This window comes from Fusarium tjaetaba, assembly GCF_013396195.1.
Source record: "Fusarium tjaetaba strain NRRL 66243 chromosome Unknown NRRL66243_c0000333, whole genome shotgun sequence".
Classification (NCBI taxonomy): Eukaryota; Fungi; Ascomycota; class Sordariomycetes; order Hypocreales; family Nectriaceae; genus Fusarium; species Fusarium tjaetaba.
In genome coordinates, this window is record NW_023501529.1 from 15,010 (window position 1) to 36,065 (window position 21,056).

The following is a 21,056-nucleotide window of genomic DNA, read 5'->3' on the forward strand; positions in this document are numbered from 1 at the left end:
TAGTATTATTGCAAAGATTTAGTGTATCAATGAAGAAGTATTTCGCAATGCATCGGAGGCCTTGGAGTCCAGTCTCGTGAGCAGATCAAGGAGAACGGCAAAGTCGCTACGCGCTCTAGCAGCGATAGGTGAAGATCCATTCCTGTGAATGATTTCCAGAAGACTCGCACCAGTGAGTCGTATCTTCTCGACCTTGGTAGAAACACCTCGTTAGCTTCATTAACTACGTGGTGTATTAGTGGACTCACATAGGGCTCGCCGTTGACTTGGAGTGACCAAAACGGAGCTTCTTGGATCACCCTCAGCATATCTCTCGCGATCTCCGTCTTGCGCAAGTCCGAGTGCCCAATCTCCGATTTATAGTATGGAAGATTCTCCAACTTCTGCGTTATCACCATTCTTAGACAATGGATGGAGACTTGAAGATTAGCGCATTGAATCAGGAATTGTTTGGTGGTTTCCCTAGACTCATCGGCCAATGCAGCGAACGTGTACGACTGAAGATATGGTGGTAGATCATCTAGACATGTGATGAAACGGACATAAAGAGCGTCCAGCCGATCCTTTTCTTGCGCGCTGATCAGCGGCTGAAGATTCGACATGCTTAGGTCCTGTTGGTTTCGGTCATGCATTAGTCTCAGCTCCAGCAGCAGATCGGATGCATTCTGCCAGAGTCGTAGATTGGCGTTAAAACCTTCGATGCAAGTTATCCGCACGACATCAGAGTTTGTTACGAGATTGCCAGGCGAGAGAACAGGCGCTTCATCTTCAATGCCAGAAGGATACGACGTGGTTATTCCCGACTCGAATGAGAATTTGTGGATCGTGATGGGTCGGTTGTTCAGTATCGCAGCTGATTTATCGCCCATGTACACGATCCAGAAAGCTCGACGTCGCAATTCAGCTTCAATTGGCTGCAAACCCTCTAGCGAAGTTTCGAGGTTCAATTGCATAACCTGCGCAAGTCGCGTGGCTTCACCAAAGATGTGCCACGAGTACTTGGGCTTTCCCGCTGCATGCAAACAATTTGAGTGAAAATATCGAATTGTGATTGAGTTCGCATTGGGATTCTCCAGCTCCGCCTCAAGGTATTGATTCAAGCATGATCTCGAAGCATTGAGGAAGATATCGGCCACTGATTGACCCTCTGGGAATAAATCCTTCGGCAATAAGAACGCCGCCTCAGCACAAACAGCTGTGATGAGCGTAAACGTCGTCTCTGGCCAAAGCTCCAAAACCCCCGTACTAAAATTCTCAGAAGGGTACTGCCCGAAATACGAAAGCGAGTCCCTCAAACTGGGCTCATGAACCAGCGGCGTAAGCGGGTAGAGGTACTCAAAGAAGAGATCAAAGCAACGCGTAACAAACTGCTGCAGATCATTCGTAATGAACGCTAGCGCTCGTGATAAATTCTGCCAGCGCTGGTGACTCGTTACATCTCCACCGCTGACGAGCAAAGGCGGCGAGAGTCCGAGATCGACGGGATTGGTTTCCCATTGGGGAGGCGGTAATTCCGCTGTGGAACTGGCTGATTTTCTGGAGCGGATTTTAGGGCCGCGACGGGCGAGGGGGAGGTTGAAGGTGCATTGTGTGCCTGACTCCCTGCAGCTGGTGCAACGCTCGCCTTCTGTAAAGTCGCACTAAAGAATCGGTCAGTCAGTGAATTCAGGGGAGTTTCGCCGATGGGAGAGAGAGAAGATCAGTACCTTTGCTTTTCGCCGACGACAGCGGTCACAGGCTCTGTTCTTTTGGACTGGTGTGTTTGTCCCCGGAGATTGAGGGGAATCTGGCGTGGGGCTCGTCATTGTGTGAGAGTAAAGAGGCAAAGAGTGGAAAGGATTGAGACGGGGAAATGCAGCGGTAAAATAGATTCTGTCATGAGGTGATTCTCCATTTCCCCGTGAAGATCTATTCCCCTTTTGATAGTGGTGAGCCGACAAGCGGGGTTGAGTCTGGGGAAAGAAACCTTGTTTCTGGGCTCAATACGTACCCAAGTCGGCATTGGTTCATCCAAGATCCTGGAAATGTTGTGCAAGTCTTCATTTCCCATTATATAAAGACAGCCTCGTCATCTTCTTTGCTTCTTTAACCAGCATCGAGACACCAATTGAGGTCAGAGACACTCATCATGAAGTCCTCGCTAAGCGCTGTTCTGGCTGCTTTAGCCTTGTCTTTACCACTAGCAACGGCCTCACCTCAGTACTCCAACCCCAAAGCTCCATCTTGTCGGTTCGGTCTAGAATGGTCGCAAAAAGACGTCCTTCAACACACTGACGACTTTATCTGGGACCTTCTTTACTGGGAAGGTAAATTCCATCAAAACGATATAGCCTACAATACTCAAAATGGCATGTCCTATGATGGAACCCAGCTTGATTGGAAGACTGGCAAGCGCACTAACAAGCATACGTTCAGTGCAGCCAGCAAAGAGGTCAGTCACGCTACGGTCTCGAATACCGGACACCTTTACTAAAGATATAATTTAGGCACTGCAAATTATGCTCTACGCCCAAGCTATCTCTGGGTCTAAAGAAGCTGCTCGTTTCTTGACCCCAGATAATCTCAAGGCCGCACCAGGCTTCGCTGCGTCAATCATGGAGACAAAGCTCAAGACTTACAGCCAATTCAACCAGACATATCCTGGTTTTGGCGGCTTTCTTCCTTGGATCAAGACCGACACCACGACCATCTCTCCCCAAGATGGTTGGGATGATCGTGTTCCTGGTCTGGACAATGGGTAAGGAACCTGACTTTCACTCCCTCATCTGTGCTAACAAACTGTGTTCAGGGAGCTCATTTGGGCCGTCTACGCCTGCATTGAAGCTCTGCAGAAGCAGCCCAACCCCAAGTTCCACAAGATCGCCGACGGCTGGCAGACTTGGTTTAACTACGTCGCTTCAACTGCCCCCGAAATCTTCTACATCGGCAAAGGAAAGGTCTGTGCTGTCACAGCAATTGGTGACCAGACACTCCCTATCAATGACAGGAAGCAATCGTACAAGTGCGAGTCAGAGACTTATCTCGATGACCCTTATGAGGGAGAGCTTTTGACTTACTTCTTCCAATTCTTCACTGATCTGTCCAAGAAGGATAAGCAGACGCTTTGGGAGTATAAGAGAGCTAAGCTGGAGAAGGCGGAGTATAACAAAGGTGGCGTTGGTCCCATCACTGTTCGCAAGGGCTTTTGGTTCTCTAGCCATGAGATCTGGAACCAGCTTGAGTTGCCATACCACGATGTCGATATTGTCAGGTGAGTGTCACCGGTTACATTAGAAAACCGTAAGCTGACCGTCTAGCCGCCTATTCAAAAACGGCGAACGTGCTCGTACTTGCAACTCTGTGGTCACCAAGACGCCGGGTCTCTACGCCTCAGTCAACAACTCTACCGACCCCAAGACTGATGAGATCATCGGCTACATCTCGCCCGCCGGTATCCCATCCATCGCCAGCCAGAAGGACCAAGAGCTCGATGTCATCACTCCCTATGGCGTCTTTCCCGTTGTTTTGTTCGACAAGGCAGTTGGGATGGCTTGGTGGAGAAACATGATCGTTGGAAAGAAGATGCAGAGTAAGTCTCGTAGCTATCAGATTAACGCATCGCTAACAGCAATACAATAGATCCTTATGGTAGCACAGAGTCCACTCGTGTCGACGGCAAGGGTGTCTCAGCACTTGTGACCTGGGATAGTAAGGTTACTACCGTACTCTCCCTCATGAATGGTGTTGTGGATCTTGTTCGCGAGCGAATGAAGTCTGATGGCATCTACAACGAGTTCCTAAAGATTACAGAGGCAAGTTCGCCAAGATACACTATTGATTTCTGTGCTAACAAGATATTTACAGCGCGAGCATTTTCGGGTGTTTGGTAATAAGCTCAAGGGCGAGGATATCGAGTTCTGTCTCCCCAAGAACAAGGTTCCCGACGCAGGGCTCAAGGACTTCACATCTTGTCAGAAGTAAATGTGACAGAATGCGACACATTGTATTGATAGGAGAAGTGTTTGAATAGATATGGAGATTACTATACAAGTGATCTGAAAGTAGACCTAGAGTGACCTCCAACGATCTTTTCCTCAGTCATGAACCTCGTTTAGAAGCTGAGCTTCTGACCTGCCTGTCCCGGAACCGTTGAAGCAACCTTTCCAGATCCCAGAAGCGTAAACTGATACGGAATCTTGCTTGAACTGAGTGTACCCTTTGGAGCAGTGTTTTGACTCTCACCACCAAGCACGACGTCTTCCGCGACAACATAACCGACCTCGGAGCTTGACTCGCTGAATATAGCCTTTTTCCCAACGTTGGTGAACACGGATGATTGGATGAGAGCCTGAGCGCCCATGCGGCTGTTGAGACCAGTGTCCATGGTATCATAGTACTGACTATAGATTGTTTAGTGACAGGCCGAAAAAGGAGTCATTTGGAAACGTACTTGAAGATATGGGCAGTGCCAAAGCGAAGAAGAGGGCCTCGGCTTCTGACGTTGTTGAAGTGGTTGTTTGCGTATGTAACACGTAAGGTGCCAACGTCCTCAGCTGCATTCTTGTCGGAGTGTCCTACGAGCGATCCCTTGGACTAATCAACAGTCAGCCTGACCTTCTTCGTATTCCTATATAAGAATGGGAATCACTAACATGGTCATGGAAGTAGGTATACGAGATGGTAACCCAGTCAGCAGCATGCGACAGATCAACTAGACCATCATAAAAGTCCTTATCATCACCTCTCACAGCATAGAGATCACAATGGTCAACCCAGACATTAGTGGACTTTTGGATGGTGATTGCGTCACCGTAGTCGGCTTCAACCTTGGAGATCTTCATGTTGCGGACAATCACGTTCTTCTGTCCATTGATAGTCAGGCCAATACCGGTGAGGGCTGGTTAACGCAGTTAGCACTACTCAAATAAAAGAATAGTATGTACTCACAGCTACCCGTCTTTCCGATGATAGACTTGTTCGAAGTAACTTGGACCTTGGCTGCGCCAGAGATACTGCCTTGCACTAAGATGACAGAAGGTCCGTCCGCTGCGGCTGCGGCGGTGAGCTCAGCGAGGGTCTTCACTGTGACCTGTGCTGCACTTCCGCCTCCAGTCGTCCTACACGTATCAGAATCATGATCGTGGAAGCTCTGAACCGATTGACTCACCCTCCATTCTGAGTGCAGTAGCCAATATTGCAAGGGTCATTGGCCGCAGCTCTGGCCTGGAGGCTGGCACCAGGAGCTGCAACAGCAAAGCTGGAGAAGAATAGAATATCAAGAAGCTTCATTTTAGAGAGGATCAATTGGTTCCCGGAGATGTTGTTGGATGAGGGAACTGCCAAGTTGAGGATAGACTTGGTCTTAAATACGACTTCACATCCACACAAACTCTCGTCGTGTTGATCTACAAGTTTTGGGCAGTACAATTACCCCCAATGTACACCTATTCTCTCTTCAAACCAACTATTACACGAGTCGTTACGTTTCAGCAACAGGATGTAGATATTTGGAAAAGCTCTGCTGATTGGTGGATCATGTCGACGAGATCTTCCGTCCGCAGATGCCTTCCCCCAAAGTCAATGCAAAACACTGACTACGTTCTGCATTTCCTGCAATAAGCCTGGAAAACAAAGCGACTCTTGTGGTATTTGATGAGTTGCTGGAGGAAGGGACAGTTACATCACTCGGAAGTCCTTCCTCCGCGTGCTGAATCGGGATCTCGATTGTGGGGTGATGGGGGTTTGACATAGCTTGGCGTAGGTGAAGGCTGATGATGAGGGTTGAGATTTAGAAGTTCAGAAACGTTGCAACTTCAGAACCGTTAGGTCTATTTGTGGTGGTTATCTTTCTGGAATTGTATCGCATTCGATAGTTGTTTGGACTCGTGGGTTCTCATCGAGGCATGTTGACTGGTTCGAGGCTGAGTTAACATCCATGTACTGGCATGTAAATATTCCAAGGCCAATGACGATAAATAATGCTTTGCATGGCACGTCCTCCCCGATTGCGTGTAAGAGCTTCGACAAGCCCGTCCTACGATGTGACTCCTCATCCTATTTATTGTTGAGTTCTTATCTAATCTTATCGATCTGGTTCCTGGCTGATAACCAGGTCTTGGTGTTGCAAGCTGGCTGGCAATCAGCTGGCACCTTGAACCGCCGAGATCAGTCCAGAATGCTGCCTAATCATGAGATTCGGCATTTTCACATGCCTTTAGGCTTCCATTCGACCATGCTCCCATCTGTCGATCATCGCACCAAACGACGCCTTCCAGCGTTCATCCGGGTGCATCAGCCGACCACTAACGCAGGTCACTCCCATCCATCACCTCAATCACCAGCACCTCTTATTGACCAATCCCCTCCCCTAGAGCCAAGCCCATAGTGCGCGACTTATCTATCAAGAGGGTGGGCTCGCGCTTATCGTTGATAGGCTTTCCCCGCAGCCAAGCTTAAGTCCCTTAGGATCTTTTGTTGGCGTGTAATCCCTGTCATGAACGCATCATCACCTTCCCAATTCGAGAATCTCCGAAGATAGTCGAATGCTTAAAAGGTTATTTAACTGGCCGATATACCACGTCTTGCTTCTGCACGTTTCTGGGTGGAACTTATCGATACTGATGCTTTTATCAACATATCACGTCGTGCCAATTACTCTCGCTGCTTGTGCTGCGCTTTTGAACATCCCAGCAGTTTTGGCAGCCATGGCGGACAGAAAGGTAAACAGAATATAATTTGCTGAGAGAACGTGTTTGCTGATGAGAAATTCTCCAGGCTATTATTTACGATTTCGAGAAGTTGGAGGATTATCAACAGAGAAATGAAACCGTCCTCGAGTGAGTAGAGATTCGCTATGAATAGGCCCCGAAGCTAATCACCATACTAGCATCGTCAAAAAGGACACTGGTGTCGATTTCTGGAGGCAGACACGAACCATTCCTCCCACTTCCTATCCTCCGTAAGTATAACAACCCTATTCTCTAAACCAGAACTGACGCGATTTGATGGCAGGCCGATGACTTTAGAGGCTATTGAGAAGCTGAAGGAAGTCAAGGGTGTTATTGTAAAAGATGCTCCTACTGAGGAACTGTAGCTTGTTGAGTCTTTTCTTATTTTGCTAAAAAGCTTTTGTCCGGCAGATTGGTAACTGTAGTCATACTTGTGCACAAATTGTATCCTGTTTGGTTTCGGTCTATATGTGTCTATGGGAGGGTCGACTCGACTACCTAGCTAGATGCTAAATTTATCTTCCCTTTCTCTTGTCATTTGAACATCGATTGTCTTACATCATTCTCCAAGTATTAAAAGCTGCTAACTTCCTAATTTGAACAACCCTTCTTACGCAGAAACTTGACCGATTAGGACTTTGGGCTACCAGCAAAGGTAGTACACGCACTTCATGTTCATCATACTTCGCCAATAGAACATTATCAAGTTGATGAGCCATTTTTTGTTGCTGCGCACGACTTGCGGACTGACATCAATGTAGGTAGATTGGGTAACATAACAGTTTTGGATTAGTTTTCGTACTGTTAAACATTTCACGCTGCTTCTATCGAAAGGAGTTTTCCATCAAATTTCATATTCAATTGAGCTATCTAGATTGCTGTTTTACGAGCAACCAGGACTAATATCCAACTGAAACCAACTCATATCTTCTTAACTCGTCGAAGCCTGTTTGAGAAACAGGTTCCGTATCCAACACTCAAGCTAGAGATTATCCAAGGAACATCTCAGCGATTCCAACGGGGCGTTCAAGCGTATTGGTCAATGAAAGAGCGGAGAGCACCAACGCTGGCATAGACACCAGCGTAGTTGGGTCGAGCACATCCGTTGCCCCAAGAGACAGCACCGATGAGAGTCTTGGAGCTGTCGACGATGGGACCGCCACTGTCACCCTGGCAAGAGTCCTTGCCGCCGGAAGAGACACCAGCACAGAACATCTGGTTGGTGATGGCGGAGGTGCCATACTGCTGTCGGCAGGTAGCACGAGAGACAATAGGGACAGTAACCTTCAGGAGGTTGACGGGAGTAGAGCTGCCGCCCTCAGAGGTAGCGCCCCTGGATGGAAGTTAGCATATGGTATCCTAGATGTCAGGGAGCGACTTACCAGCCAGCAACAGTGGCAGAAGATCCGGCGACGGGGTCAGAGCCGGAAGCAGCGAGGCTAGCATAGCCGATGGTTCCACTGGCGGGGATGGAAGTAGAGAGCTTGAGGATGGCAAGATCGTTGTTGTTTCCGCTGTAGCTAGGGTGAACTCTGACGGAGGAAAGCGACGAGGTAACACCACCAGAAGTGCGAGACTGTTCAGAGGTTAGTGATATTGCTCAAATCTCCGGAAGAGTAGATGGCTTACAAGACTGCCAGCACGGATCTGGAAACCGCTCTGAGCGTATCCGGAAACGCAGTGGGCAGCAGTCAAGACGGTGTTGGCGTTGAGGAGAGAACCTCCACACCAAGGGCCACCGTTGCGGCTGATGCTCACAATGAAGGGAAAGTCGCCGGCGCTGGCAGAAGTGCCACCAACGATGTTGGGGATCTCCTGAGGAGCGGCAGCAGCCAGGGGAGCAACAAGTGCAACGACGGAAGCGAACTTGACCATGGTGAAGAGATAGATATCCAAGAGATGAGAGTTGAAGAGTGAAGAGTGGTTGATGATAGACTACTTTGAATAGACCACCGTGATCCTTTTATATTCGAGAATCAAACATAGCTATGGTTGTTGTTGTGTCTTCTTACCTGCCTCTCTGGTTACTATCCCGCGATAAGCTTGCTTGGTAGTATCTTCGGAGTTTGCGAATAGGCGGACCTGCCTTTCTGGTGCTAAGCTCCGTTGTTCCGTAGTCTAGTTCGGCATTTAGAAGAAGCATTAACCTTATCATTCTCCCGTGAAAGTGATCGGCATATAAGGCCCTTGGCAGCAGGGGTCAGTATCCCGATGAGGAAAGTCGATAACTCTATCGCCAATAACACTGTGGATATGACGGATAAACAGGACGAAGAGTAAACACTGGACGAAAAAGAGCTTCAAGATGAATGTAATTATAAAGCTGGTAAAAGCAGTTGAAGAGCTGATGTACAGTATGTCTTTGATCGGCTTATCCCCCCCCAAGATCTACGATGAATGCCGAAGGATCATCGCGTCAGCATTCGTATAGACCAACCGGAGTTATTTAGCCCGAGGGAATCGCCAAGCATCAAAGCGCATCTGCACTACTACTCTGGGCGGGGTTCACTGCTATAATTCGGTCATGCGCCATCAATCACAATGGCCCAATATTCTGAAACTGGAAACCGTATAGAACTTTTGTAGCCACCACCACGCAATAGCAGCCCTGCGATAACGCACGCATCAACCTGCATGCGATACAACCTCTGTGGCCAAGTTCTGTCAGATGCACCTATGGCAGCGCTTATGCCAATACCTGTTGCATCCTATTCCATCGTGTACCTTCCAAACATAGCATCTTCCTCCGTCTTATCTTTTTTTTACTTGTCGATCCTACTAGGCCTTCTCGAATGTTGCGGGATATTCTCCCGCTGTGCTTTTGCCAGTTCAGCTTGTAGATCTTTGCGAATAGCTGCCCTGATCTAGAGCTGAGGTAGATCACTTTTGGAAGGTACTTTTGATTGGAGAGCGCGTAAATCAAGTTTCGAGAGGTGCTAGACGGACTTTGCATAGTTTGAAAGAGGAAGGACGTGAAGATGAGTGTAATTCATGATCTGATGCTCACCGTATCTTCAAAGGATCGCTATGTCGTGTCGGAAGTCTCCGCTGTTGAAGGGTTGTAAGAATTCGGCTCTATGATCAAAGTTCCTCCGAAGGGCTTTGTTGCGTGGCTCGCATATCGACTTTCTAAGATGGGGATAACTGAGATTTGAGGCCAGAGTCACGCGTATGCCTAGCAGACTGCTCATGGAGGGATATAATTCGTGTGATTGGCTTAGACGCCTTGTATTCGATAAAGCTTGAGCATCTTCAGTCAACACTGGGAGCCTGATGTGTGCGTTAAAAAAAGACGGACTCATTCCATATGGAACTGGTCAGATTTCATGACTAGACAGCATGGTTAATTGATAGGATCGAATGCGGAATGTAAATGCGATGCTTAGAGTTGTAGTGAGTAATCAATCGCTTGGAATTAACGCGGCTTTGCTGGAACCTTGTTTTAAAATAGCCACTTAATGTTACGTGACACAACGCCCATGCGCTGTGATGAGTTCACGAATCATGCAGAAGAATACTAAGCTTTCATTCACATGCTAAGCATTCAGCAGTATTGCCTTGAAGATTACAGTCAGCTGCGGTTTTCTCGACTGACTTGATTTACTACCTGGCATAATTATTATAAAATATAAATATGAATAACTGAGCATTTCTGAGTGAACGAGACAATTGAAGCTGTATAATCTTTAATCGTTAATAAATGCCTTAAATACAGGGTAAGAGGCAATACGATGTTTGTTGGTTATTCCACTTGCGATTTACGCCACCAATTTCCCTCGCCAAAAGCTGAGCCCCAAGAGCCAATGATCGTGGCGTCGCCCCTGAAGACCCCTGTAAAACTAACGGCCTCAGCTGGCACTATCGATAAAACCTTTCTAAAAGCACTCAACTAACGAGGCGCTTGACATTGTTTGGGAAGACTAGTTATCAATAGCTTCAAAAGGATCGACACTAAATAATGACAACAAAACCCAATACGAGGTCGGTAGGGCAGAATTTGTCAGGGGAGGAGATTGATTAAACCTAGACTCTCCCCCTAACTCTCTATTCTCCAGATTGTTGCGTTTTTTTATTACCGAAAAATTCACGATTGTCGTAGAGATGGCTCGCCATTTCGTCCGTTCGTTTGTTATTGCTGCGGCGCTCAGTCCCTTCGTTCATGCTGGGCCATGCCGCCCCTCTTCGAGCTCTGTGGCGGTTGTTTCGACCACTACTGAGACCAGTGTCGCATCTGGCTCTGCTACATCAAGCTTGACTGAGTCTTTGTCTGGTACCTCAACTGAGACTTCTGTCACCGTTAGCGAAAGTGGCTCAAGCACTGGCACTTCGACTGAGACCACTCTCGCTACCAGCAAGACTGAGTCTGGTTCCACCACCGCTGAGCAGTCTACCACGTCGGGTTCTGCTGTCTCAACTGACGTTACCACCTCTGCCAGTGAGAGCCAGTCTTCCACCGGCACCACTCTAGCTGCGACTACGTCAACTGAGTGTCCCGAGCCAGAGCCTCCCGTCTATGATGACCCCTTTACTCACACCGACACTGAGGTGGTTCCCGCGACGACTTCTGAGGCAGCTACTACCACTGAAGATGCTACGGTCACCATTGTTCCCAGAAACTTCATTCGACGAGGTCACCCAGAGATCTTTGTCAGGGATGCCACCAGTGAAGCCGTTCCCATTAATGAAGAAGATCCTACTACTACTACTGCAGAGGCTACCTCTACTACCGAGGATGCTACTACTACGACTGCAGATGCCACTACCACGACCGGAGATGCTACTACCACTACTGGAGAAGACACAACTACTGGCGAGACAACTGCCACTTCTGAAGATACCACTGCTACCACTGAAGCTCCCACCACCACAACAGAAGAGGCTACCACCACGACTGAGGAGACTACCACTACCGCATCCGAGACTGCTACCGGTTGCATTAACAACATGGAGAGACCAACACCCGAGGGTGCCGTCTGCGGATCAAGGGGATGGGTTTGGGGTACTTCCAACGATTGGAGGTACTTAGGCGAAGGCCCATCGACCTCTGTTCTTGATTGCTACACGGCCTGTCAGCAGAAGAGTAACTGTGTGACATTCCTTTACGAGAAGAACGCGCAGTGCAGTCTCTATATGGGCACTGTCACTCAGCTCAGCTCGGACCGAACTGGCGTCAAGACTTATGAGACGCGCTGCTTCTGCGACACCGGTATTGACCCAGCTCCGACCTGCTCATACAGCGACCCGTTCACCAACGGTGGCTTCGAGGACGGTACATTGGCTCCATGGGTAGAGGATCCCAACCCTGGTCGCTACGACCCCGTTTACTCCAAAGTCGTTCCTGGCGGTCAGGGCGGTTCGTCGTATCATTTCCAAACAGGCCAGTTCGATGCCGACGAGAGCCTCTGGCTGTATCAAGACATCAAGGCCTGCCCCGGCACCAGATTCACCTGCTCTTACAACTGGTGGTGGAATGAGTATTACGAGATCGAACAAGATGATGGGAGCAGCTTGGTTCCATATGTCCGCGTTTATCAAGGCGACACCAACGTCGTTGGGAACCGATGGCCCACAAGCGAGGACCAGACAAAGACCTGGGTTCCCGCCAGGTTTACTTTCACCATGCCTAGTAATGGCAAAACGAGGATTTGGTTTGTTGCTAGCAGTCCTCAGAGTGAATGGATCAACACCAGCGATGACCCTTGTAACCCCACCTGGGTTCACCGACCCAACTGGTTCGCGCTGGACTCGGTATCTTGTCGCGAGTCGTAGACAACAGGTAGATTTCTGTTAGGTTCGAGCTTGGTAGTTTAGAAATTCTTTGTAAATATGTTTAATACTAGTATATTTTCTCGCTTATGCTCACTCGATTATGTCTGATGTTATTAGGCCCGTCATCCCGGTATGATATTTACGCTATCTTTGGGCTAAGCTCATACTTCTTATACCACGGCCAAAAAGTGTCTCTGATCCAGATATTGATGGCCCGAATACCAGCCAGGATGCAAAAAACACCAGCAATAGTGGTCGTGGAACCAAGAATATGGCTGGACCAAAGTGTCTTCTCTCAACATTAGTACACATTCTCCTCTTAGCACGGATGGGAACTAAGCTTACGGTTTTGTTTCCTAGTAGAACATAGGTTGTTGCGTGAAACCTCCACTCGTGTCCATCGATGATAATACCTGGTAGGAAACCAAGCTCTGAGGTTTGATTACCGACAGCAATGTCCATCTTATGCCACTGCGCTGCTTGCCAGGCTGCCATTTGAACCTCGGCATCTTGACTGCTTCCTTGACGACTCTTCGACTTGATGCTCGCAGCAATCGGGAATTCTGCGGTGGGTATAAACTGAGTATGGTTGACTGATCCCACGCGGTCGCGTCGAGCTAGGCATTTGTCTCGTGCGATTGGTTCTCGAGAAGGGTCGACATATAAGACGTAATCGACCTGTCCTTTAGGGACAGACTTGCGATGCCATTCTGGATCAATTGTAGCCGTGGAGCTATAATGAACAGGGAGTTAATGTCGATCGTGGAATAGTGACTTGAAAGATCTTACCAAGGTGCAACATCGATTAACTGATGATCCTCCGGCTTGAAACTTTCCATCGCTGTGGTGAGAAGTGGCGTATAGACAAGGTTGTTCCATCCATTTTCATTGCACTGGTGAGAATGACATTTTTCTGCCGCCTCAAGAATTTTGATCGCGGCGTCGAACAATCCTTTGGTACACGCTGATTCAGATTCGTCAGGAACGTAGTATGAGTCATCGTCGAGCATAGCCAGAGTACAGTCAGGCCCAGGATAAGCCTCAATTTCATCCTAGAGTCAAGGTCAGTTCGTAGAAATGGACTACGGTAGTAGGAAATATACTCACCTTTGAGGTCTTCGGAATTATTTTCTTGTCTTTCTGAAGCGCAAGCAACGAAACCAAAAATAGTTTCAATGTCGCTGGCATATCGTCGTGATTAGGATTCAAGGTCTTGAAGTCAAGCCAGTGATTGGCATATTGGTAGTCGTCGGCTTGCGACGATGGTGCCTCTGAATCGTAGTCCACCTCGTTAAGCAACTGGTTGCCGTGTGTAGGCGGGGATGGGGCCTCAATGGGCGAAGGGAAAGCGGTATGTTTAGAAACATGCATTGGCTCGAATTTGAGCTTCTTTGCTGGTTTATCTTCATCGCCGTTTGAGGGAAGGCTTTCTGTCTTGCGCGTTCTCTTGAGCCACCCCTCAACCATTTCGCTGTCGTCTGGGATATGTTCTCCTGAATTTTCCATCTTGTTTATTGATGGTGATTTAACTTGGGATGAAAGAGAAATGCCGTGGTACGACGAACCAAGAAATAGAGATACGAAACAAGCGCGTCGTCAGCGGGACCAGTGAATCACCTATGAGGGGTTTACTACGCAAGCCACGCCTCGTATCGTCATCATCGAACTTCCTGAATTTAATCAGAAGGGGAAAGAAAACATCAGGTAAATTAATACAAATGGACACTGGGGAGACTTGTAAGCCATTCTTTTCTTATTTACTAGCTACACTTGTTTCAGCAGGCCAAGTCCTCATCCTCTGGCTGCCATAGCATATTGGGCATCAAGATAGGCTTCGGTGGCCATTCCCCAGCCATATGATGACACTCAAAAGTGTGCAGTCCTGAGCCAACCGAGTTACCCATTATCTGCGCGTCATTGTTTGTCTGGGCGGGGTCATCACTTAGCTCGGAAGGTAAAGTGACGACAGCAGATGAGTTAGGCGGCACAAGCAGAGTCATTCTGAACAACCCAGTGTCTGGCATCCATGTCCATTTGCACTCAATTCTACCATAAGGTCCATCAAAGCTCGTTTCAGCCCAAGTCACATTCCCTCCTGGGATCGGCTTCACACGAAAAACCTTCCAACCCGGCGAAGAAGCCATAGGTGCGATACCACCAACAGTGCCATGTAGCCAGTCTGCCACAGCACCCAAAGCATAGTGATTGAAGCTTGTCATGCGGCCTGGGTTGATGCTTCCGTCGGGTAGCATGCTGTTCCAACGTTCCCAGACTGTCGTTGCGCCCATTGTGACGGGGTACATCCAGCTAGGGCAAGGCTTCTCACAGAGCATTCGATATGCTAATTGAGGCTGGCCAGTCTGCGTAAGTGCGTGGGTGATGAGTGGAGTGCCTGCGAAGCCTGTTCCGATCTTGAACTGAGCGGCTCGCACTAATCTGGACAAAGCTTTTGCTGCAGTGGTGACTTCTCGTGACTCCTTCTCACCGTTACGGTACAGTGAGAAGCATATCGCGAGCGCGATACCTGTCTGAGTGTTCGCCATCAAGTTCCCTGCGGGCGTGATGTATCGATCCTGGAACAAAGATCGTAGGCGGAGCATCTCAGCATCATACTTGTCAGCTAGATCCAGCTTGTTCAATAGCCGACAGACTTCGGCGAACACTGACGTGACATGAACCAGATACGCATCAGCCACCATGACTGAGTCAGTTCTCGAATATCCTGGCTGATCTGGTGCTGCCGTGGGATCAAGCCAGTCACCAAACTGCCATCGATCTGGGTTCCATAATCCATCACCTCCCTCTCTATCAACACCCCGCTCCAGCCAAGCACGCATGCTCTCAAACTGCTTCTCAAGCAAGTTCATATCACTAATGGTTGTATACAACGACCATGGCACAAGAACAGTAGCGTCGTGCCAAAGCGCCTGGGGCATTCATTTCGGCCAGCCAGGAAGACGGACATCTGGGCACACCAAGCCTGGCACCCCATCTCGGTCTGGCTCTAGCAACTGCTCAGCTGCGAGTTCATCAAGCCATCCTGAGAGAACTACAGTTGTGTCATATAAAAATGACGCAGTTGGCGCGAATATCTGGATATCACCAGTCCAACCAAGCCGTTCGTCACGCTGGGGGCAGTCTGTTGGTATGGAAAGGAAGTTGCCCTTCATCGACCAGACGACATTCTCATGAAGCTTGTTGATTGAACGATTGGAGCATTGGAAATGGCCTCGCCTTTTCATATCGCTGTGCATAACGAGAGCCTCGACATTGGTATCGTCAGTACCAAGATGGAGCAGAGATACTGTATCAAGAGGTTGTGAGTTGGCATCAAATACCTCGACTTGAACGTAGCGGAATCCGTGGAACGTGAACTTTGGAGTCCAGTTTTTTAACGGCTTGCCTGATGATATGATGGTGTCCGTACACTTGACGTGGTTGAGAGGCCGAGACCCAAGTTGACCATGCTCCATGACTTCGGCATGCTTCAATGTCAGAGTCGTGCCAGGAGGGAGCTCCAGGGACTTGATGTGGAGTTTCCCTACCAGATTCTGACCAAAGTCAATGATCGTCTTTCTATTAGTGCACTTGAACACATGCGATGGTCTGATTGTTTGTTTTACCCGAACAGGAGGAACCTCACTTTCCACCAAGCGCTCAGTTGGCTTCCGACCCAATACCTTCGTAGGATACGAAACAAACTCGCGCCTAGCTTTGGGTCCATCCGAGGCAATTCTGTTCCAGCCGTCACACTGAAGACGGCGATCGTAGGTTTCGCCATTATACAGCTCGCTGCTGACGATAGGACTTGGTGTGCACTCCCAACTATCGTCCGTAACAACTTTCCAGGGTTGTTCGTTGGGATCATGGGTAATCTCAAGCTGGGCCAGTAGCGAAAGCTCTTTACCCCCATAGTTGAAGCGAGTGCCTCCTCTAAAGCCGAGAGTTCCAGCAAACCAACCCTCAACGACCTCCGCAGCGATCATGTTCCGAGCAAATGGGCCGAGGTTAAGATATTGCCCAACATCAAGGGTTCGGTAAGCTAAGCGATGTCGTAAGCTTGTCCATCCGGGAGCCATGCACTCGTCACTCGCGAGATGGCCGTTGATGTAGATGTTATAGACTCCCAGTGCTGTGATGTACAATCGACACTTAGATAACTCTTGAGTGAGTTGATCGGGGATGGTGAACTCTTTTCGAAGGCGAATAGGCTGGAGCGGTGCCTCTGGCCCATGGTGAGAAGCTGGGGTTATGAATGATGCAGACCAGTCATCAGGTGAGAGTAAGCCAGTTTTGACAGTGGCAGCTGGTGACCACTCTGTTGGCTCCGAGTCAGACGCACTGTATGCACGAACCCTTACGGTAGCTATGTCTCGAGACTTAAGTGCTGGTGCGGGCCATGACACCAGAACTGACTGTTCACTTTCGACATGGTAGGTGATGGTCTGTGGTGTCGGCCGAGTTGGTGTAGGATGAGGTGTAACTTCAATATCATATGCCTTTTGTGTCCAGTTGAGCGGTACATCTAAAGGTTCAGACGTGAGGAATTGCCATGAGATTTGAGGTTTTGATTGAGAGATTCCGATGCCATCGTAATGATGCTCGAAGACTGGCTTGGATAGCTTCAGTGTCATCATGTTGTCCTGGTCAAGGGACATTGCAAGTTGACTGAATAAGTTATGAAGGTTTTAAATATAAGGTAAACTAACTTCTAAAGCATTATATTATCTCTAAGAAGTCATATTCGGAATTGAGACTATCTGACCAGCAGATTCACAATGGGTCGTTGGCGAACTATCTCCATCGCCTTGGTCGTCACCATAGGAGGATTCACCTTTGGCTTCGACTCGGGTATGTCTATCACGCTCCTTAACGACCTTAACGCGTATTCTGACTTAGTATCCCAGGAATCATCGCGACGACGTTCGGTTATCAAACCTTCCGTCTCTACATGTATGGTCCCTTCCAAGCCAGCACATCTCTCGCTGGTGCCATCGTATCATGCTACAACGCCGGTCAAGCCATTGGAGCCCCAACAGTTGGATACCTTGCCGATCGCTTCAGCCGCAAGTATACCATTGCATTTGCTTCCCTTCTCGCTATTCTCGGAGCTGCTCTGCAAGCTGGTGCTGTCCATGTGGGTATGATGATCGCTGGCCGGCTTATTGCTGGTCTCGCTTGTGGTCAATTCCTCGCTGTTGTCCCAGTCTATATCGCTGAAGTGGCCAAGCCCTCTCAGCGAGGTTTCCTTGTTGGTCTTCAGGGCTTGATGACTGCTATTGGATTCTGTATCGCGAATTGGGCTGGATACGGAGTTGCTTTTGCAGTTGGTGATGCTCAATGACGGATTCCTCCGGCTATGCAGATCCCTGTTCCCTTCATCCTCATGTTTGCCGTGTTCTTTGTCCCCTTCTCACCACGTTGGCGTAAGTACCAATTCTGCTCATTATCTTAGAGCCTCTGCTAATATCGTTTAGTCGTCAGGAAAGGACGTCACGAAGAAGCCCGTCGCGTGCTCAACCTCCTCCACGACACCGAAGGCGAAACATTCATCGAACAAGAACTTCTCCAGATCCAACAGCAGATTGAGCTCGAGGCGTCTGCTGAAACAAGCAGCTGGGCATATGCCATCAAAGAGCTCTTCTCCATGCGATATCTTCACCGCACGCTCATGGCAGCTTTCATCGTCTCTCAGTCCCAGCTCTCAGGCGCTTCTGTCATCCAGAACTTCCAGAACACATTCTATGCCATCGTTGGTATCACTGGTCGGAAGTCACTGCTAGTGTCCGGTATATACGGATTCATGGGTGTCATCGGAACCATCATCTATTTGGGCATCGTTGCAGACAGATGGCCTCGTGCTCGAACATGTGGACTGGCTCGCTCGCCTTGTCTGTCTCTATCGCTATCTGCATGGCTTTGAGTGCTACATACGGCCAGGCTGGACAGAGTAATATGGCTGGAGCAAGAGCCAGTATCGCCTTCATCTTTATTTACTCCGCGACATTTGCCATCTTCTTCAACGCGATGATCTGGGTCGTTCCATCAGAGCTGTTCCCAACATTCCTTCGATCCAAGAGCATGGCCTTTGCTGTGTCATCCAAGTCTGTGGTCGCTATCGTTCTCAGTCAAGTTACTCCTTTGGCTCTCGCGGAGGTTAGCTGGAGGTTCTATGCCCTTTTCATCGCCTGCAACACTGCCGCCGCTGTTCTGTATTTCTTCTTCCTGCCTGAAACCGGCGGTAAGACCTTGGAGGAAATTGCAGAGCTCTTTGGTAATGCTGTAGCGGTGGATATGCATGCCAATATTGAAAAGCTTGATGCTACCAGTGTCGTCCATGCTGAAGGCAGCGAGCCTCGCAAGTAGGTAGACCAGCGTCACTACGATGGAGGGACTGAGAGATTGCCGAAACCTCGAAATGGTTTTTAGTTTAGTTTGAATGAACGACCTTATTGGGTAGGTCTGTCCCATGAGAATCAACTACCTGTTCAAGATACCAAATGAGTGACAAAGGTTCACGCTCCTCGTCATACCTCCCTGTTTCTTCTTTCACCTTCACCTCTCCTCCTTGCACCAGAACCTGCCTTGTTTCTCACAATCACAAACCTTTGCAAGTTATAAGTCATCTCACCTGCTGTTGAATACACAAAAAATGGTAGATTATAATGTACTTACATGGGATAACCACCGTGTCATAGCCATTTCAGGAAGCGATCGGATTTAGTCCTGGAGTCCATGAGTCAGAACCCTAACATGCAATCTTACAGTTGTTAGGTCACGTTCGCGTCGATTCAATTAGGTAGAAAGCCCACACATCCCCAAACCTGCTCTTCAGCAAAGCAGATACAAGTTGAGTTTGTCGAGGGCAAGTCGTGTTGACTCCGCAAGTGCCACAGGATCCCCGCTCTATGCCCAAGGCCCAAGTTTCTGGGGACTTGCCCAAATGGCGGCTCGAGAGTGTCAAAGAGCGAGTTCAAATGCTAGTTCAAGTGATAAGAGAACCGCTCTTGGCCTTTCTTGAGAAACTATTGTGGCGAACCCCGAGAACCATGCGCTGAGATTATAGCGACACCCTCATGGCACCTGCGGAGGCACCTACAGAGACCAAGTGAGTTATATGCAACCTATTCAATCATATGCAAAGGGGGGGTTGAACACTACCGATGCGAGGAGAGCATGCTGCGTGAGACCAAGATGATTTATGACTCGAGCGAGAGCTTCGTGACCACCGTCAATCTGAACGGCCCCAAGAATGGCCTCGACTGCAGTGGCAACCATTGCTGGACTGGGGGGACGAGATCCTCCATTCATGTTGATGCACTTATCAAGACCACGCTCCTTGCCAATTCTAGCGAGGTTGCTGTTACTAATTAGATCGCCACGGATCGTAGTCCAGCAATCTTATCTATCAGCTCAATGCAATTCAAGTTGCTTTTGTGACCCAGCACTAACGGTTTGAGAGTCCTCGCTTGATCCAAAGGTTGCACAAGTGAAATGCAGCCGCTGAATCGCCATAAACGGCGAGACGGTCGTTCTTGGGCATCCATTTGGTAGAACCATCGATGAGGATCAGACAGTTCCAGTCTGCAGCTCTGTTCAACGCTTCTGCGCAGAGTGTCTTGGAACTAAACTCGTATGCGATGATGGACTCGCATTCCGAGACCTTTTGACTGAAGTTGAGACATGAGGTCATGATTGCGCTAGGTCATTAAAGATGAGTGTCAGAATGAGATTTTGTGTTTGAAAGTTTGATGAGAAGCGGTGAAACAGATTTGAAATGTTGCGATGTCAGCAACGTCATGAAATGAGGGGTAAGTTCATGGCCTGGCTGTACACATATCATTGGATGCTGTGCAAGCAGGAGGCCGACCATGCACTTTGTAGTTGTGATAGGGTTGAGAGCCCCAACGCACAAAGGTAAAGAACACAAATAAGACAGCATCTATCCAGGTGTATCTGTCAACAAACACTTTACTCTGCCGTCGTAAGTCATCTCCATCCATTTCAATTTCCCCAAAGGCTGGCTACATGAGCACCAGGTTATCGCATTTCATATCGTTACGCAGAAGCCCTTCAATACACGAGACACGATTTGTATTAAGAGTATTCTGCGATATTAAAATGTGAACATCTTAGGATGACTGGTGTGACTGACTTGAATATGTTTACCGGCCACCGTTGGCTGATTCTTTACAATGCTCTTCTGCGTCATTGTCTGCACATCACAACTTTCTCTGTGAATATTCAGGCAACTACGTCAAGCGCTATTTGTAACATTCCTTCAGCATGTACGTTTGGGAAAATACCTTAACACTTTGGCCTCGACGAGGACATCCAAGTCAATGCTTCATCAACCTACCTGGGCTCGCTGTTTAGGTGAGGAACAACACAAATCATAAGCCACCACATTGGATTCGTCCGATTGGTTTCGGCGTAAAAAATGTGAGATCTATACAACTAAGTTTCTTTGTTTCCGACTCATCCGAAGTAGTGGTTTCATAGCCAGGGCCGGTTGTCCTCTCCCTTACCAAACCCCTTTTCGAAATTTGAGGCTGCAAGGCAACCAGCTCAATCATACCT

At 48.6% G+C, this 21,056-nt stretch overlaps 10 protein-coding genes across 10 annotated transcripts; 4 read left to right on the plus strand and 6 right to left on the minus strand.

Moving 5' to 3' along the window:
- Positions 1 to 18: 18 nt before the first annotated feature.
- FTJAE_12371 (c6 transcription) lies at positions 19 to 1,805 on the minus strand (the record flags this gene model as incomplete). The annotated part of the gene is made up of 3 exons (XM_037345410.1): positions 19 to 192; positions 249 to 1,640; positions 1,707 to 1,805. The coding sequence occupies 3 exons, from the start codon at positions 1,803 to 1,805 to the stop codon at positions 19 to 21; spliced, it is 1,665 nt and encodes a 554-aa protein (XP_037200556.1).
- A 323-nt stretch (positions 1,806 to 2,128) lies between these two features.
- Positions 2,129 to 3,960, plus strand: FTJAE_12372 (gpi anchored protein; the record flags this gene model as incomplete). The annotated part of the gene is made up of 6 exons (XM_037345411.1): positions 2,129 to 2,431; positions 2,487 to 2,737; positions 2,789 to 3,250; positions 3,297 to 3,568; positions 3,619 to 3,772; positions 3,834 to 3,960. The coding sequence occupies 6 exons, from the start codon at positions 2,129 to 2,131 to the stop codon at positions 3,958 to 3,960; spliced, it is 1,569 nt and encodes a 522-aa protein (XP_037200557.1).
- Positions 3,961 to 4,090: 130 nt separating this feature from the next.
- Positions 4,091 to 5,268, minus strand: FTJAE_12373 (pectate lyase; the record flags this gene model as incomplete). Its single annotated transcript, XM_037345412.1, has 5 exons — positions 4,091 to 4,379; positions 4,430 to 4,572; positions 4,632 to 4,876; positions 4,927 to 5,096; positions 5,147 to 5,268. The coding sequence occupies 5 exons, from the start codon at positions 5,266 to 5,268 to the stop codon at positions 4,091 to 4,093; spliced, it is 969 nt and encodes a 322-aa protein (XP_037200558.1).
- A 1,415-nt stretch (positions 5,269 to 6,683) lies between these two features.
- FTJAE_12374 (succinyl-:3-ketoacid-coenzyme A mitochondrial precursor) lies at positions 6,684 to 7,072 on the plus strand (the record flags this gene model as incomplete). The annotated part of the gene is made up of 4 exons (XM_037345413.1): positions 6,684 to 6,698; positions 6,754 to 6,815; positions 6,866 to 6,937; positions 6,991 to 7,072. The coding sequence occupies 4 exons, from the start codon at positions 6,684 to 6,686 to the stop codon at positions 7,070 to 7,072; spliced, it is 231 nt and encodes a 76-aa protein (XP_037200559.1).
- Positions 7,073 to 7,733: 661 nt separating this feature from the next.
- FTJAE_12375 (uncharacterized protein) lies at positions 7,734 to 8,582 on the minus strand (the record flags this gene model as incomplete). The annotated part of the gene is made up of 3 exons (XM_037345414.1): positions 7,734 to 8,040; positions 8,090 to 8,283; positions 8,337 to 8,582. 3 exons carry the CDS (start codon positions 8,580 to 8,582, stop codon positions 7,734 to 7,736), a joined length of 747 nt encoding a protein of 248 aa, XP_037200560.1.
- A 2,226-nt stretch (positions 8,583 to 10,808) lies between these two features.
- Positions 10,809 to 12,476, plus strand: FTJAE_12376 (uncharacterized protein; the record flags this gene model as incomplete). The annotated part of the gene is made up of 1 exon (XM_037345415.1): positions 10,809 to 12,476. One exon carries the CDS (start codon positions 10,809 to 10,811, stop codon positions 12,474 to 12,476), a length of 1,668 nt encoding a protein of 555 aa, XP_037200561.1.
- A 139-nt stretch (positions 12,477 to 12,615) lies between these two features.
- FTJAE_12377 (uncharacterized protein) lies at positions 12,616 to 13,982 on the minus strand (the record flags this gene model as incomplete). Its single annotated transcript, XM_037345416.1, has 4 exons — positions 12,616 to 12,768; positions 12,822 to 13,209; positions 13,266 to 13,528; positions 13,584 to 13,982. 4 exons carry the CDS (start codon positions 13,980 to 13,982, stop codon positions 12,616 to 12,618), a joined length of 1,203 nt encoding a protein of 400 aa, XP_037200562.1.
- A 269-nt stretch (positions 13,983 to 14,251) lies between these two features.
- FTJAE_12378 (alpha-rhamnosidase) lies at positions 14,252 to 17,134 on the minus strand (the record flags this gene model as incomplete). The annotated part of the gene is made up of 2 exons (XM_037345417.1): positions 14,252 to 15,403; positions 15,452 to 17,134. 2 exons carry the CDS (start codon positions 17,132 to 17,134, stop codon positions 14,252 to 14,254), a joined length of 2,835 nt encoding a protein of 944 aa, XP_037200563.1.
- Positions 17,135 to 17,254: 120 nt separating this feature from the next.
- On the plus strand, positions 17,255 to 18,842 carry FTJAE_12379 (high-affinity glucose transporter; the record flags this gene model as incomplete). Its single annotated transcript, XM_037345418.1, has 5 exons — positions 17,255 to 17,327; positions 17,384 to 17,802; positions 17,842 to 17,902; positions 17,954 to 18,285; positions 18,327 to 18,842. 5 exons carry the CDS (start codon positions 17,255 to 17,257, stop codon positions 18,840 to 18,842), a joined length of 1,401 nt encoding a protein of 466 aa, XP_037200564.1.
- A 762-nt stretch (positions 18,843 to 19,604) lies between these two features.
- On the minus strand, positions 19,605 to 20,169 carry FTJAE_12380 (ribonuclease 3; the record flags this gene model as incomplete). The annotated part of the gene is made up of 2 exons (XM_037345420.1): positions 19,605 to 19,876; positions 19,929 to 20,169. 2 exons carry the CDS (start codon positions 20,167 to 20,169, stop codon positions 19,605 to 19,607), a joined length of 513 nt encoding a protein of 170 aa, XP_037200565.1.
- Positions 20,170 to 21,056: the final 887 nt, after the last annotated feature.